The sequence below is a fragment of the Myotis lucifugus genome, unplaced genomic scaffold (assembly GCF_000147115.1).
Source record: "Myotis lucifugus unplaced genomic scaffold, Myoluc2.0 scaffold_1184, whole genome shotgun sequence".
Classification (NCBI taxonomy): Eukaryota; Metazoa; Chordata; class Mammalia; order Chiroptera; family Vespertilionidae; genus Myotis; species Myotis lucifugus.
In genome coordinates, this window is record NW_005872232.1 from 32,130 (window position 1) to 48,398 (window position 16,269).

The window sequence follows — 16,269 nt, forward strand, 5'->3', positions numbered from 1 at the left end:
TCTCCCCCGGGCGCCGGGAGCCTCCCGGGAGGGCGGGCCGCGCGGAGCGGCGGTTCGGGACACTCGAAGAGAAAACGCGAGCGGCTGCCCCGAGGCCGGGGCGTCCTGGTTCCGCGCCCTCGGCCGCGGGAGGCACGCCCTTCGCCCCGCAGACCGCAGTCACGCGCACCCCGGGCCTTCGGGCAGCGCGAAGCCGCCCGCGGAAGGGCTGAGGGCGCGGAGCCCGAGGCCGTGGCAGGCGGGGCGCCGGTGTGTGTGGAGAGAGACAGCCGAGCCTTGAGGCAGAGGCCCCGCCCCCTCTCTCTTCTAGCTTCTCCTATTGGCTCCGCCTCGCTCCGTCCAGCTCCAGCACCTGTAGGAAATGGAGCGTCTTCCCTACGTCTTGTGGAGCGGCGTAAAGTTCCCGGGTAGCGATTGGTGGAGAGCGCTGTCACTCAGGCCCAGAAAGCGCTTCCTGTGCATGCGCAGGTGGGCGGAGGGAAGTCCTGCTCGCTGGAACCGGCTGTGAGGCGGCGGCTGCAGGAACGGGCCTGGCGGTCTCAGGAACCTCTGCCCGCTTCCCCTCGTCCTCCCCGGCCGGAGGCGACCGGCCACAGCTGCAGTGGGCCCCGTGCACGCGGCCTGGGTGAGTCCGGGCCGGAGACCTGCGGGCCAGGCGACACCGCCGCGGGAGAGCGCTGGCTCCTAAGGCTGATGTTAGGGCCTGCGTTTTCCAGCGGTGTCAGCGGGTGCAATGCTGGCATTTCTCCTTTAGCCCCTGTGCACCTGTTTCTAGGGCCTCCAGGTTTAAGGGGGGCTGGGCAGGAAGGGAGATCTGCTTTTAGGGCTCAGCGTTGCTTCTCCGCCTTTCCTGACTTACGCGATCCTGGGGCGGTCCCTTTTCTTAAGTCAGTTGTTGGGTCACATACTCAACATCAGCTTTTTTTTTTTTCTCTCCCCATCATCCAAGCCTCAGACTGCCGTTCCTATTTTGGTCGTTTTGTAGTTGAACTTCTTTGAATCTTATCCTCATTCGCCTTGTCCTGCACCCCGAACCTCCGTTAATTAAAAAATAGTGACCACATGCATTTACCTTCCACTTTGAGCAGGTCGCCTTCCTTTGCATTGCATCATCATTCTTTGCAAGAGTCCTCCGTATTATCGTGCATGCCAGCTCCCACATTATTCCCTTGCACTACGTGGTCCCCGTCCAGGGTGTTCGCTTGCTACTTCTGCGCCTCCGTCCATCCGTCCCCGCCCTTGGCTTCTTCTAGGCGAGGCTGTCATCGAGGTCCATACGCCTCTGTACCTGCCCTTTGCCTTCCCATTCCTTTGCTGCAGGATAAGCACGACCCATTTCAAGTGCCAAAGCTGTTAGGATAGAATGTGCAAGAACTTCAGATACAATTTTCATCATTTGGGACAGAGTTGCAATAATTTAGAGCTGCACTGCCCAGTATAGTAGCCATATGTGGCTACTGAACATTTGAAATAGACTAGACCAAATTGAGATGTGCTTTGAGTGTACAATACACACCAGATTTTGAAAACAGTACAAAAAAGGAAACTATCTTGATAATAACTTTTATATTAATGTTGAAATGATAAGTATTTTGGATATATCAGTTAAATAGGATATCATTAAAATTAATTCCACCTATTTCTCTTTTCTTGAGTGACTGCTAGAACATGCATATAGGCTACACAGTAGGGTTGATTGAATCTGCTGATGTGGTACCCGAGATATGGAGGACTGACTAGATAATTAGCATATCATTTTAATAATATCTCAGGAATTCAGAAATTAGATGTTAGCAATTACAGAGAAATTATAGATAATTACAGTTTTTGTATATCTGTGTCAATAATTATTTTTCTTTATAGCTGAAGTAGGTCATGAGACCTATTTTAATTTGATGGCGTTCTGCTTTCTTGCTCTGCTCATTCCAAAGTTCTGTGTGCATTTTGAGATGTTACTGAAAATACTGATTAGTTTTAAAGTTGACTACCTTTGTAATATGAAAGATTTTTTAAAAATACAGTACCAATAGTTACCAAATGTCAATAGGTCAATTTAGGAATCAAAGTTTTAAAAAACTTTTGATTTCTTTTGTATTTGCAGACACTTCAGAGTCTTTTGCCTTTTTGTAATGTTTTCTAAATGGTGGCGATTCACATATTAGAAATGGATGTGGGCTTTTAAAAAATGAGTTAATGAATGTATCAACATTTGTATTGTAGGTTTTTCAGAACGCCTTGAGCATGGGTCCCACACAGTGGGACTTCCCCGTGGAGTTATGTTGTCGGCCGATGGCCTTTGTCGCTCTCACCGGCCTGGATGTGGTGTATAATGCTGTCCACCGAGCCGTCTGGGATGCTTTCTGTGCCAATCGGAGGGCTGATCGGGTACCAATTTCTTTCAAGGTGCTCCCAGGGGACCACGAGTATCCCAAATGTAGACCCAAGGTAACGGCACTGATTGCATGGGGGCTTTCCTTCTCCCTCTCTGTCTCTATATGTGCACATATCCTTTTTGTTCCTACTGTCTGAGCTTGAAAACCCCTGAGTTTATTAAGGGGATGGTTACAGTGACGGGTAGAGAAAACCCTGGGCTTTGTCAAGTCTAATACACTGCAGGTGTGTTTAATAATTTTTTTTTTAAACCCAGCAGAATAATTACTTTATAGCTATTAAGCTTTTTATACAGTGAGCCTAGTTTTTCCTTTTTTCATTTGTTTTTAAAAACCCCCAAATCTCCATAAAGGCCTCTCTATTTGGGAAGGTTTCACATTCCCCGATCATCATTACCAGTATCGTCGTAGGATCCATGGTCTTCACAGTTTACAAGTAAAGCGAAATGCCATCTTGGCAACATGTCTTGAAACAAATGAAGCTATGTTAGATTTCAGATAATAGTTTATTTGAGCAACTTTTACAAGAACAGACACTTGAAATGGTGAGGAATATAAGTCAGATTTACCTGGAAAAGGGCTGTTTGCTTCCAGGGTATTTGAGAGCCTTAATATCATTAGAAACACTTGGTTTTGTTCATTCTTTACATGAAAATTGTCACAGCGCTGGGGTTGAGATCTCATCTCTACGACTTTCTGGCTCTTATTTGGTCTCTGTAAGCTGGAATTTCCTCATCTTATTAACCATGGCTTGGGTATACACTGAGTGAGATAAATGCCCATACAGTGCCTGGGGCTCGAGAACAGGCGGTTTCCGCTGCTGTTGTCATCCAGTAACTCTTCACCTTTTGCCAATATTTGCAGAGAACTTCCTACGAGTGGTACATTCCGAAAGGGATCCTGAAGACCGGCTGGATGAACAAGCATCTGAACCTGGTGCCAGCCCTGGTGGTTGTGTTCTACGAGCTGGACTGGGACGAGCCGCAGTGGAAGGAAAAGCAGTCCGAGTGCGCCACCAGAGTGGAGATAGTCAGGTCTGGTCTTCGCACTCGTCAGGTCGGCCCGTTAGGTTGATGGCCACTGGGCACTGTTCAGGCTGCAGTGGTCACTTTGGGGATTGCTGACCTCCAGTGAAACGTGTTCAGTTCCAAACAGGAAGCATTCACATTAACTTAAATAATGCTGAGCAGGATGAAGAAATTAGAAGACAAATTGGTCTGAATTTTCAAATGCTTTTTCTTGCATTTCTATTTTTTGAAGATACAGTAATTTGCTCGTTAGCCTCATAATACTTTTGCTCTATCACCAGCTCAGTTTCAAAATAATTCTTTTGAATGACTACTCTGTAATGTATCACTATAAGGATATTGTATTATAACCTTTACACGAAAGTACATATTAAACTTTTACTTTCAAAACAGACTTTTGTAAGGATCCAAAGCTTGATGTGAGATTATATTTTTGAAGTTGAAATCATATGTTTCTTTGTATGCATGGAAAGATTTCCTCTAATCTTGTAGATTTTTTAGTTGAAATTTGTTTCTTTGAATTATCAAATGTATTTTATGTAAGGTCTTGAATACATATATGTATTTAAAATATGTTTTATTGATTTCAGAGAGAGGGAGAGCAGGAGAGAGGGATAGAAACATCAATGATGAGAGAGAAACATTGGTCGGCTGCCTCCTGCACGCCCCCTAGTGGGGATGGAGCTCCAACCTGGGAATGTGTCCTGACCTGTAATTGAACCATGACCTCCTGGTTCATGGGCTGATTGATGCTCAACCACTGAGCGACACCATCTGGGCTTGAATACTAGTATATTTCTAAAAAACAATTTAATTATTTAATGTTATAATTTTTCCATTGCAGGCAGAGTTTACAAGGGAGAAACACAAAAGTTGCAGTGGTTCTGATTCAGAAGAAAACCCCGTTGCCCCCAGGTATCAAAAAGTTAATAATGAATTAATTGTCTTATGCCTCCAGTTCTTATTACCAAGAAGCATAATTGCTAATGTCGAAATCTTTTATGCATTCGGTTATGGGAAAGGTAGTGTACTAGTAACACATGCATAGTGCTTATTGTAAAAATTTAAGAATATTCAAGAGTGCAGATCTTCTTAAGTCCTGCTCCCTGTCACTTATCTCTCGATGTAGGCATATAGCAATTGACAAAACAGTTACCACTTGATTTTTAAACAACGTTGTTTACTTACTTTTCTGAGATCTGTTTAAAACTATATTCCTCATGTGATATTTTATTTTTCTTTGCAATAGGGCCAAGAAAAATGCGATAGTATTTCTAATTTCTCATTAGAAAATGCCTAGGTTTTGCCCAGCCAGAGTGGCTCGGTTGCTTGAGCATTGTCCCATGCACTGAAAAGGTCGCAGGTTTGATTCCTGGTTCGGCCACAGACCTACTGAGAGGCCAAAATATTTTTTGTTTCAGTGTTGAAACTTGTAGCATCCTAAATCCACGTTCATGAATTATTGCTTCCATTTTTAGTTACGGTTTTTGAAATAGTAATGTGGCCTCTGTGTTGGCATTACTTAGTATATCTTGGCTCAGGAGAAAATTCCGTAAGTGTTTTCCTGATAGATAATGTACTGTGTCACTTCTAAGAACCCACAGTGCTCCCAAGGGCCCCAGGAATCCTACTGGCATGGTGGCAGTGGTTTGGGTTTCTATTCTTAACTAGAGGCCTGGTGCACGAAATTCATGCACTGGATTGCGAGAGAGTGCAGGGCAGGCCAAGGGACCCCACTTTGGGCTGGGAAGGGACGCGGGAGATTGGCCAACCGGGGAGGGACCATGGGAGGGACCACAGGAGGGCTCCAGGGCGTTTTCGGCCCATCTCGCTCAGTACCGATTGGCTGGACCCCAGCAGCAAGCTAACCTACCGGTCAGAGCATCTGCCCCCTGGTGGTCAGTGCACGTCATAGCGACTGATTGACCGGGTGACTGCCCCCTGGTGGTCAGTGCACGACACAGTGAGCGGTTGAGCAGCCTTAGCATATCATTAGCATATTACGTTTTGATTGGTTGAATGGCAGACTGGACGACCAGACACTTGGCATATTAGGCTTTTATTATATAGGATTATATTGCTCAGGTTTGGGGAAATGCTTATTGGGAAGAATGCATTAATTATTTTCTCTATCTTTGTGGGCTGTGTCAACAGGAGAGGATGTTATGGCTTCAGAAAGGGCTGCAGCTTTATGTAATGCGTGTGAACTCTCAGGAAAATCTTTGTTTGTCCTGCCCCACACTGACCACCTTGTGGGTTATATTATAAGGTAAATGAAGGTCTTTGAAATATTTTTCTTTAGATTGTTTATTAGGCATTGAGAAATTGGAGGTTTAGACCCATTTATTTAAAAAAAATGCATGTTCATGGGGGAAAAATTCAAATGGTATTGAGGATATGAGATAAAAAGTAAAATCCCCTTAGTCAACTCTTTAACTTTCTCCAGTTCCCTGGGATAACCACTATCAACACCTTACTACACTTGATCTTCACCAAAAGGCTGAGAAGTGATTCCACTAGCAATGACTTAAGTTTCCTTCCTAAAAATGTCTTTCTTTAGAAAAATAAATATAATCTTATAGCATATACTGAACTGCCATGTAACATCACCTCATTGACATCATATGTACCTCTAGGTCAACTTCATTTAAAAAACTTTTTCATATTTTAAATTGTACTTCTCCGTAACTACCATCTGGCCTTTTCTGACATACTTGTCCTTTTATATGACAGTGTCTCTATTTCTGGCCCGTGTTTTACTTCATTTTCAATGTTTATGTATATCCTATCTAATAAAGAGGGAATATGCTTGTGCGCCCGGCCTTGCCGCATGCCTGCCTCGAGTCCCCCAGTCCCCTCAGCCCCCCAGCCGCCCAGGGCTGGCCCAAGGTGTAGGCAAGCCTCGGGTGGCGGCTGCCCAGCTGATGCCCGAGGCTCAGGTAACCTGGGCCGCCTGAGGCCTGTGCTGCCGGCAGTGGCAGCAGCAGAGGTGTGATGGGGCGTCGCCTTCCCCTGATCGCCTGGTCGCTTCCCACCCCTGAGGGCTCCCGGACTGTGAGAGGGGGCAGGCCAGGTTGAGGGACTCCCCTCCCCCCTTCCAGTGCATGAATTTTCATGCACCGGGCCTTTAGTATTTAAATAATGTTTAAAAAGGGTCCGAGTCCCATCATATCTTAGCCTGCAGATATAGCCTTATCTCACAAATTATGTGACTATTGTCCAGTTCACAGAAGCAACTTTCTTTTTTTTAATAGACTAGAAAACGCCTTTTATGAACATGCACAGACCTATTACTACACAGAAATCAGAAGAGTGAAATCTCATAAAGAATTTTTGAATAAAACAACACACCAGGTACGTGTTTTTCCCTGAAGAAGGAAATAATAAAAGATTCTAGAGCAGATTAATTTGAGTGAGATAGTGAATGTTTTTAATACTTTGATGTTTTTAAAGGGCTTCAGTACTTTTAAAGTTTTTTTTAAAGCATTTATATATTTATTTACTTATTTATTTTGTTAATCCTTACCCGAGGATATTTTTTCCATTGGTTTTTAGGGAGAGTGGAAGGGAGAGAGGGACGGAGGGAGAGAGACAGAGAGAAACATCGATGTGAGAGAGAGACATTGATTGTTTGCCTCCCAGATGTGCCCTGACTGGGGCTGGGGATCCAGCCTGCAACCTAGGTACATGCCCTTTACCAAAATCGAATCCGTAACCCTTCAGTCTGCAGGCTGATGCTCTAACCAGGCCAGGGCTTTTTAAAGCATTTAAGAGCTAATTAGTTTTTGTATCCTTTGCCCTTAATGTTCTTAAATGTAGACTTTTTTTTTTAATATTTTATTGATTTTTTACAGAGAGGAAGGGAGAGGGATAGAGAGTTAGAAACATTGATGAGAGAGAAACATCGATCAGCTGCCTCCTGCACACTCCCCACTGGGGATGTGCCCGAAACCAAGGTACATGCCCTTGGCTGGAATCGAACCTGGGACCCTTGAGTCTGCATGCCGATGCTCTATCCACTGAGCCAAACCGGTTGGTTAGGGCTTAAATGTAGACTTTTATAGCCTTCTTAACTAATTTGTTGGAATAATTTTTGAACTTTAATTTTGAATATTTTCTTATACTTTTGTGTCTCAATAAAAATTTTATATTTTTAAGAGAATATGTGTAATGATGTTTTTTTCTATTCTTTTTTCAGCTTTTATTTGTTAGACATCAGTTTAAAATAGCTTTCTTCAGTGAGTTGAAACAAGATACACAAAATGCGCTGAAGTAAGTTTCTAACAGTTGTCAAACTAAATTTTTCTTATCTTGATGTTAATACGATATTAATGGCAACTTCTGAATCACAACCAAACTAATTTTAAACTGTTTATGTTAATTTAGATTCATTTAGTATTTAGTTTATCTAGATATGAGTGGAATATAATATTTTTAGATTTAAAAAATATTCTATTATTGTAAGTAAATTTCATAGAGTTATAAGGCTTTCTGGTCTACTTTCATTAAATGACATGAACTAAAGAAACAATATTAAAATATTCCCACTTTCTACTTATTTGTATATTCAGTAAAATGCTTGTGTTAAGACTGCTTTCTTCCAAAGTTAAATACACATATAAACATTATCTAAATCAGACTATGAATTTGAGTTGTATAGTGCATTTATTCAGTTAAGCTATGATGTTGTTTATTTATTTGTGTTTTAATTGATTTTATAGAGAGGAAGGCAGAGGAAGAGGGAGAAGCATTGATTGGTTGCCTCCTGCAACCTGGGTTTGTGCCCTGACTGGGAGTCAAACCCACAGGCTTTTCGGTAGACAGGACAGCACTCCAGTCGAACCACACTGGCGAAGGCATGATTTTATTTTAATTAAAGTTGTTGTTTAGTTTTTAATGCCTGACAATAGCATCATTTTTCATTCAGTTCTCTGCTTAGAGCTTTGATGAGTAGTTGGGGATGTGTTGGCAGAGGTTAAGCCTTTCATTCCTTTGCCACAATTTAATAAAACATGATCTCTTTCTAGCTTTGACAGTGACAGTGTAACAGAGGGATAAAAACAGCAGTATATTCTCAAATTGAGGACAGGCTAAGTGTACAGGGAGAAAAATAGAGAAATAAATAAAAACATGTCTATTATTCAGAGGAATATTGAAGAAACCTCTTTTGTGTGTGTTATTATTGAGGTGCTAAGTACCAAATTGTTCTCTAAATCTCAACAAATTCAGATAATTAGAGCTGAGTTTACTGTAGTGTATTTTGAATCCAGGGTATTAGTTAAAAACCTTCCATTCCAATTCTGTCCAAAAGCACTTCTGGGAAGAAAAGTGTCACCTGGTGCAGTTAGGAGCAGTTTCTCTGGAGAAGACTGAGATTTCCTCCTGACTGTCCATGTTCAGGGGCGGCCCCCTTCGGCCAGGCTCTCCTTTGTCCCACGCTCTCTCCCTCAGCGCCAGCCGCCCTGGAACATTGCCCCTCTCCAGCCTGCTCCTGAGACCAGTGATACCCACTTAACTTGTAGAGACACTTGGGTTTAAAAGCTACTGACCTGTGCTGTCCTGATAACACCTTTCCTAGAACAGTTTCTATTTGTTTGAGAAGTTTGTGTGATGCTTTTAAGAAATAACTTATTTTTTAACAATGCTAATTTAAAAACAAATATTGATTTCAGAGAGGAAGGGAGAGGGAGAGAGATAGAAACATCAATGATAAGAGAGAATCATTGATTGGCTACTTCCTGCATGCCCCCTACTGGGGATTGACCCCACAACCCAGGCATGTGTCCTGATCAGGAATCACTGTGACCTCCTGGTTCATAGGTCAACGCTCAACCATTGAGCCACATTGGCTGGGCAACAATACTAATTTTTAAATGTAATTCTGGACAATTTTCTACTTTTTAGTTTTTCAACTTTTTTTCTATCAGTTATTGACAGATGTTAATGACAGAGCAAGGTGCACGTGATGGTACTGTTCTTTTTTTTTTCTTTATTGATTAAGGTATTGTACATGTGTCCTATTGCCCCATTGCCCCCCTACCCCCTCACTCATTCCCTCACCCCCCTGGTGTCTGTGTCCATTGGTTAGGCTTATATGCATGCATACAAGTCCTTTGGTTGATCTCTTCCCCTTCCCACCAGCTTCCCCTACCTTCCCTCTGAGGTTTGACGGTCTGATCAATGCTTCTTTGTCTCTGGATCTGTTTTTGTTCATCAGTTTATGTTGTTCATTATATGTGATGGTACTGTTCTCAATGAAAAGTCATTGAAGCTTCTCACACATTATTATTATTATTAAATATATTTTATTGGTTTCAGAGAGGAAGGGAGAGGGACAAAGAGATAGAAACATCAATGATGAGCGAGAATCATTGATTGGCTGCCTCCTGCACGTCCCCTACTGGAGATCAAGCCCACAACCTGGTCATATGCCCTTGACCGGAATCGAACCTGGGACCCTTTGGTCCGCAGGCAGACGCTCTATTCACTGAGCCAAATCGGCTACGACTCACACATTATTAATTCATATATCACTTTTCAGAAAATCAGAGCTTAATATGTATATGTTGTTGAGCTGTTGAGTGCTAAGAAATGTTAACTCTCCATTCTCTTTGTTATTTTAATAATTTTATTCTTAGGAATCTTTTCAAAATTAAATTATAGCGTAATTAATCACTTCCCTCGTGTTTCTCTTAGGAATTATCGGACCGCCTATAATCTTGTACATGAATTGAGAGCCCATGAAACTAATATTCTGGAAATTAAGACTATGGCAGGATTTATAAACTACAAGGTAAGAGTTCTAATTCCAAATAAAGAAAATTTGCCCTGGCCGGCTTGGCTCAGTGGATAGAGCGTGGGCCTGCGGACTGAGGGATCTCGGGTTCGATTCCGGTCAAGGGCACGTGCCTGGGTTGTGGGCTTGATCCCCTCAGTAGGGGGCGTGCAGGAGGCAGCCGATCAATGATTCTCTCTCATCATTGATGTTTCTATCTCTCTCTCCCTCTCTCTTCCTCTCTGAAATCAATAAAAAAATATATATATTTAAAAAAAAAAAAGAAAATTTGTTTTTAAGTATCACATTATCTTTTTAAAGTTTGAAAACCAAAATCAGTCACTTGTTCTGAAAAGTATTAGATTAGTAATGCACCTCCTTCATGTCCTTTACCTCAAGGACACCTGGTGCTTAGCAGCCTAATTGTAATGCTTGGTTTGAGTTTTATGGTTGTCGGAGTTCTAAGGGGGTCTTTTGTCTGTTTTTAAGTGGGAGCAGGAAGGAGGGAGAAAAAAGCTGCCTATAGTATTGAATTTTAAAAGGTTTAACATGTTAGAACCATACAAGGCTTCCTTGGTTTAATGCACAGCCATAGGAAAGGTGTATCTGTTCACCATAGTGGAAACTTTTATTCATATTATTTACGCATTTTAAGTTTATGGTAGAAATAGAAGCCCCCAGAAGGCAGGTGAGAGCTGTTTGTTTTGTTTAATCTTCCCACACTCAGTATTTTAAAGATGGCTGGCACTGGGTTGGTGATGTGACGGCAAATGGCAACTTTAATTCATTGTTTCTGTAAGTGTAAGTTGGTCCAACTTCTATAGAAAATAATTTGCAATGACTGTACAAATTTCAAGTGGATATTGCTTTTGATCTTAGCAATTCCATTTCAGGAAATTTATCTGACATGTGTGCTAACTTGCAAATCATATATATGAGGATATTTATTGCATCCTGTAGTAGGAAAAGATTGGAAACCCAGAAATAAGTGACTGGCTAATATAAGTGATAACTCCAGGCTTTTTTAAAGGTATAGAATAGACTCAGTATAATACTGAGTAATTTTATTCATTTATCAAAGGGGCATAGCCTCTGGTTTTAGCATAGAGAAAATCTATATTGTCATAGAGAAAATCGATTCTATCTCCAAGAACTTCAGAGAAGGAAGCTCCATAGTCCTTGGAGGTTAGTCTCAATGTTTACATATTTTTAAATGACTTTGATTTTCTTTTTTCTTTTGGGGTTGATTTTACATTTTGCAGATTTGTAGGCTATGTTTTCAGCACAACACCCCTTTGGATGCAATTGCTCAGTTCCGAAAACACATCGACTTGTGTAAGAAAAAAATCGGAAGTGCGGAGTTGTCCTTTGAGCATGCTGCATGGATGTCTAAACAGTATGTTTTCAATTGTACTTTTAGGATGTCTTTTTTTTTTTTTTAATACTTGGGAGGGGGAAATGGAAGACATCTGTAATACTGTCAACAATTTAAAAAAATACATGTGATATGGAGGGCTAGAATTGGCATGGACTTTCATTTAAATTGAGCAAAGAGTTTTGTCAGTAAGTAGGTTTTTAATGGTCTTGCATAAGTATGTTTCTAGTAATCCTATATAATAAAAGGGTAATATGCAAATCAACCGAACGGCAGTACGACCAGTCGCTATGATGCGCAAAGATGCTCAATGCAGGAGCTGCCCCCTGGTGGTCAGTGCGCTCCCACAAGGGACCGCTGCTCAGCCAGAAGCCGGGCTCATGGCTGGGGAACATGGTGGTGGCAGGAGCCTCTCCCGCCTCTGTGGCAGCTCTAAGGACCCCTCGGGGGATGTCTGACTGTTGGCTTAGGCCCGCTCCCTGGGCTGTCGGACATCCCCTGAGGGATCCCCGACTGTGAGAGGGCGCAGGCCAGGCTGAGGGTACCCACCCCTCCTCCCCCCGGGCACAAATGTTGTGCACTGGGCCTCTAGTTCAGTATATATTTATTGACTTTCTAACATGTGTCTAGGTACTGAGAATATAGCAGCGAACAAAACAAAATCTCTACTGACATGGAACTTCCTACTTGAGACCCATGTTTAAAAATTGCTAAAATGAAGTTCCCAGAGTCACGGATGTATTTGTTGGTGGCAATTATGTTGGCATCTAGTTTGGCAGGATATTGTAAAGGGCTGCAGCTCAGAAGAGTGGACTTAGATACAGTATCTGTTACCTGTAATTGATTAGTGTGTATTAGTATTTATGCAGGAAGTCCCACTTACTTATAGTTCATCAGTAGCACTATTTTAATCCAGTCTGGTGAGGTTAGGGTTCCAGGATGAATAATTATAAAAGTAAGCTTTTTCTTTTTCTTTTCATTCTTTGTTTATTTTTTGATTTTTTTTTTCTTTAAGATTCCAGGCCTTTGGAGATTTATTTGATGAAGCTATTAAGTTAGGGTTGACAGCTATTCAAACTCAGAATCCTGGTTTCTATTACCAGCAGGCAGCGTACTACGCCCAGGAGCGGAAGCAGCTCGCAAAAACCCTCTGCAGCCATGAAGTAAGTTACCGACCCGTGCGATCTGCCGTTTAGGAAGTTGGTTCCTCTTCTCTTGGAAGAAGATAAAACTAATGGGTGTGGGTAATTTTTTCCAAGCCTTTGAATATAATCGGCTCCATTTCGCCTGTGAAGCAGTTTTTCTTTGAAGAGCTGACTTACGATTGTCAATAAGCTAGTGACTTAGACAAGAGAAAATTACTTTAAAATAACAGCCAAGCTCAGCCCATGCCACACTAAGTCCAGTGTTGCATTTCTGTGCGCGCGGCTGTAGGAGCTGGAAGGGCACGCAGACGTGAGCGTCATTCTGACCCACCGGAGAGGGTGCCTCTGGACTTTTCTCTTCCCGAGATTTCCCCAGGGAGGACTCTCAAGAATCTGAGACATACTGTTAATTGCATAGTTTCTTAACTTGACATTTCATTTTACCTTTCTCTTGGATGATTGTATTTAAACACTGGTTTCCCCATAAGCACCTTTAAAATAAGCACATGGTGGGTACGTGTGTGTATATATTTACATTCATATAGTGGCATCAGTTTATTTTCACTTAAAATTCCGTTTTCTTCTCAGAAGGCAGGTGAATATGATCAGCAGTCCCACTTGGTATTTGAATGTGTTGGTGTTTGTGTTGATGAACACTTTTTATTCTGTCAGATGAGGGAGAGTTGGTTGTGGTGGGTTACCCGGACTCCTGTTTAGGGTCGTGTTTTCATTCACAGGCTTCGGTGACGTATCCCAATCCCGACCCCTTGGAAACACAGACAGGCGCTCTTGACTTCTACGGACAGCGGTCCTGGCGGCAAGGAGTACTAAGTAAGCACTTCTCCCTCCTCCCTTCTCTCAGCCTCAGGAGGCAGATTGTTCTCACGATTTTCCTCTTGGCTGCTTTAGGCAGAGCAGATTATGTTGAGGTGAAAATGTGTGTTTTTAAAATACTTTAAAAAAGATTTTCAGTTTTTTAGTTTTTAGAGTGTTTTGTTTCTATTACCACATCTGAGAATAATTTAAAATTAAAGATGGGATAGGATTAAAATATTTGGACATCTGTTGTCTTAACTTTAATGATTTGTTTGATATTTTAAAACAGCATTTGTATCACCTTAAAAATAATCTCTTTGCATCTTTTTTTGTGTTTTATGCATACTTAATTCAATTGGAGCAATTTCTGTGGCAAGTGTTGAGAAATCATTTACTTTCGTCTCCAGGAAGAATATTCTGTGTAGAAAATGATGCTGGTGTTACTCCTCAGGTGGTTGATTCCACCTGGCAAAGAATACTGAGCTCCGCGATGTTCTCTTTAACAGAGGTCACAGAGAAGTTGCCATGCTAATAAAGCTGCCTCTTGCAATCTTTAAAGTTCTAGAATGTTTGAGAATTGTAAATACATTATATTGAAGGAAAGGATTCGAGGAGTGTGCACACCCCCTCTTCATGTGGAGGAGTTATGTTCAATGTGCTATCTAAAATGGGTTGGTTCTTACCTAATACAGGTTTTGACCTTTCGGATCCTGAAAAAGAGAAGGTGGGAATTCTTGCCATTCAGCTGAAGGAGAGAAATGTTGTTCACTCGGTAAGTTTTCCCCCAGTGCCAACTATTTTGTACAGTATTCAAGTAAAACGTGGGGTTGTTTTTGTTAGAATGTCTCACACTTTATCTTTTCTAACAGGAAATAATAATAACTCTTCTGAGCAATGCTGTTGCGCAGTTTAAGAAGTATAAGTGTCCGAGAATGAAAAGTCATCTAAGTATGTATCCATAACATGCCACAGTTTCATCAAGCTGGAATGCTTTTAAATTATGTACATCAAATCTTTCTTCCTTTGTAGTGGTCCAGATGGGAGAGGAATATTACTACGCAAAGGATTACACCAAAGCTTTGAAGTGAGTCGTGTTCACTGTATTTTTACAAGTATTACGATTACTTTACAGCACAATTAGAAATTTGTACTGAAGGATTTAATATTTCCCTATTTATTTCTACTTCTATTACACTCCATTTCTGTGATATTTTTTCAAGTACTATCTGCTAGTACAATCCTTTTCAAAGTCTTAGGGAGCCTCAGATTTAGCTAAATGTGAGAATACTTGTTAAACTATTTCAGTAAGATTTTCTGAAGTTTGGGCACTTTATTTTCTCCCGGAACTCTTCCCACCCCCATCCCTCCCCCCATCCTGTGAAGTTGTTCAGCCTGTCTTTCCATCATCTTCCAGGTTGCTGGACTACGTGATGTGTGATTACCGCACCGAAGGCTGGTGGACTCTGCTCACGTCGATACTGACGACAGCTCTCAAGTGTTCCTACCTGATGGCCCAGTTAAAAGATTACATTACTTATTCCCTAGAACTCCTTGGAAGGGGTAACTTGCTGTTCTTCCAGTTAAATTCTGAATTTTTAAGATTATTCAGCAACTTGAAGCTTCTTAAAATTGGAAGAATGATTATGTCATATATTCGGTAGTACTTTTGCCATGTGCAGGTCACTGCAAAGTGAAGGCATTCATACCTTTTGTGGAATTTACAATAGCTGAGGGACTTGTAGTTGAGAAAAACAAAATTCTTTTGCCTCTCTAAGACTTGTCAGAAAGTAAGTTTTCACATAGACTTCAGGGCAAGTATATAAAGTGCTGGGGTTAGCTCTAGAAAGCTGTCTGTCAGTTTTCTGGAATCGTGCTTAGCAGAGACATTCTGTGGCGTTTTAGTGCCTTCAATGGGGGCGGTGGCGGACTGGCCTGTCTTACAGTTCCGGTATTTTCTCCTCTTCCTTCTTATTAGCTTCAACTCTGAAAGATGACCAGAAATCTCGGATAGAGAAGAACCTCATCAATGTTTTAATGGTAGGTTGGAATTCTTCGTGTGAAGCGAGTTCCGAGGCTGTGTGTGCGGAGATCTGAATCCTGCATGTGTGTGTTCTGTAACTAGCTGAGCGAGTGTGTAACTCTGTGTTGTGCAGAACGAAAGTCCTGAGCCTGAGCCTGACTGTGACGGCGCCGCTGTGAAAACTGCTCAGAAGCTGTGGGCGGACCGGGTCTCCCTGGCCGGCAGCAACGTGTTCACCGTCGGGGTGCAGCACCTCGTGCCATTCGGTGGGTAGCCAGCACCTGCAGTGTTATTTCAGGGAAAGTATCCTTATTTCTACAAAACGAGTCGGTGCAGAATAATAATTATAAAAACCAAAGAATTGTCAAAGCGTAGTCATTTTATAAGTAAACTAATTTTATTTATTTTCCCCATCGATGATCAAAATTTTAAATAGTTTATGTCTTAAGTTTACATTGTTCAGTTGTAGTTCAGATGTTACTTGAAGCACATTTGAAAAGTCTTATTTGAAACACATGTGCTTTACTGTCCAGGGCAGGTATTTTGGAATAAATTAAAAGCAACAAAATGGTTCTTTTTCCTTTAAAATGCTATGCTAGCTACATGTCAGGAGCAACGGTGTTTTTAAGATTAATGCTGGTTTTGGAACTGTAGTTTACTTAAATTTGGTTTGTTTTTAAAAAGTGAGTTCCCTTTGTGTGCATTGAAGCACCTCCCACG

The 16,269-nt window shown here is 41.7% G+C and overlaps 1 protein-coding gene across 11 annotated transcripts in view; it reads left to right on the forward strand.

Moving 5' to 3' along the window:
* Window positions 1-285: 285 nt before the first annotated feature.
* TRAPPC11 (trafficking protein particle complex 11) overlaps window positions 286-16,269 on the forward strand; it is a 35,165-nt gene continuing 19,181 nt past the window's right edge. For 4 of the 11 annotated variants that reach the window (XR_002827404.1, XM_023748181.1, XM_023748180.1 and 1 more), the window contains exons 1-17: window positions 289-625; window positions 2,221-2,445; window positions 3,255-3,424; window positions 4,263-4,333; window positions 5,573-5,687; window positions 6,673-6,772; window positions 7,617-7,690; window positions 10,115-10,211; window positions 11,456-11,589; window positions 12,584-12,731; window positions 13,451-13,544; window positions 14,222-14,301; window positions 14,399-14,477; window positions 14,559-14,613; window positions 14,944-15,089; window positions 15,505-15,566; window positions 15,683-15,815. Coding sequence is in view for 10 of the 11 variants with exons in the window: in XM_023748181.1 (XP_023603949.1) it covers window positions 2,242-2,445; window positions 3,255-3,424; window positions 4,263-4,333; window positions 5,573-5,687; window positions 6,673-6,772; window positions 7,617-7,690; window positions 10,115-10,211; window positions 11,456-11,589; window positions 12,584-12,731; window positions 13,451-13,544; window positions 14,222-14,301; window positions 14,399-14,477; window positions 14,559-14,613; window positions 14,944-15,089; window positions 15,505-15,566; window positions 15,683-15,815 (1,762 nt within the window). In the remaining variant the exon portion in view is untranslated. Of the gene's footprint in view, window positions 626-2,220; window positions 2,446-3,254; window positions 3,425-4,262; window positions 4,334-5,572; window positions 5,688-6,672; window positions 6,773-7,616; window positions 7,691-10,114; window positions 10,212-11,455; window positions 11,590-12,583; window positions 12,732-13,450; window positions 13,545-14,221; window positions 14,302-14,398; window positions 14,478-14,558; window positions 14,614-14,943; window positions 15,090-15,504; window positions 15,567-15,682; window positions 15,816-16,269 lie in introns of all 11 variants that reach the window. The other 7 variants (XM_023748177.1, XM_023748178.1, XM_023748175.1 and 4 more) reach the window with 5 other exon arrangements.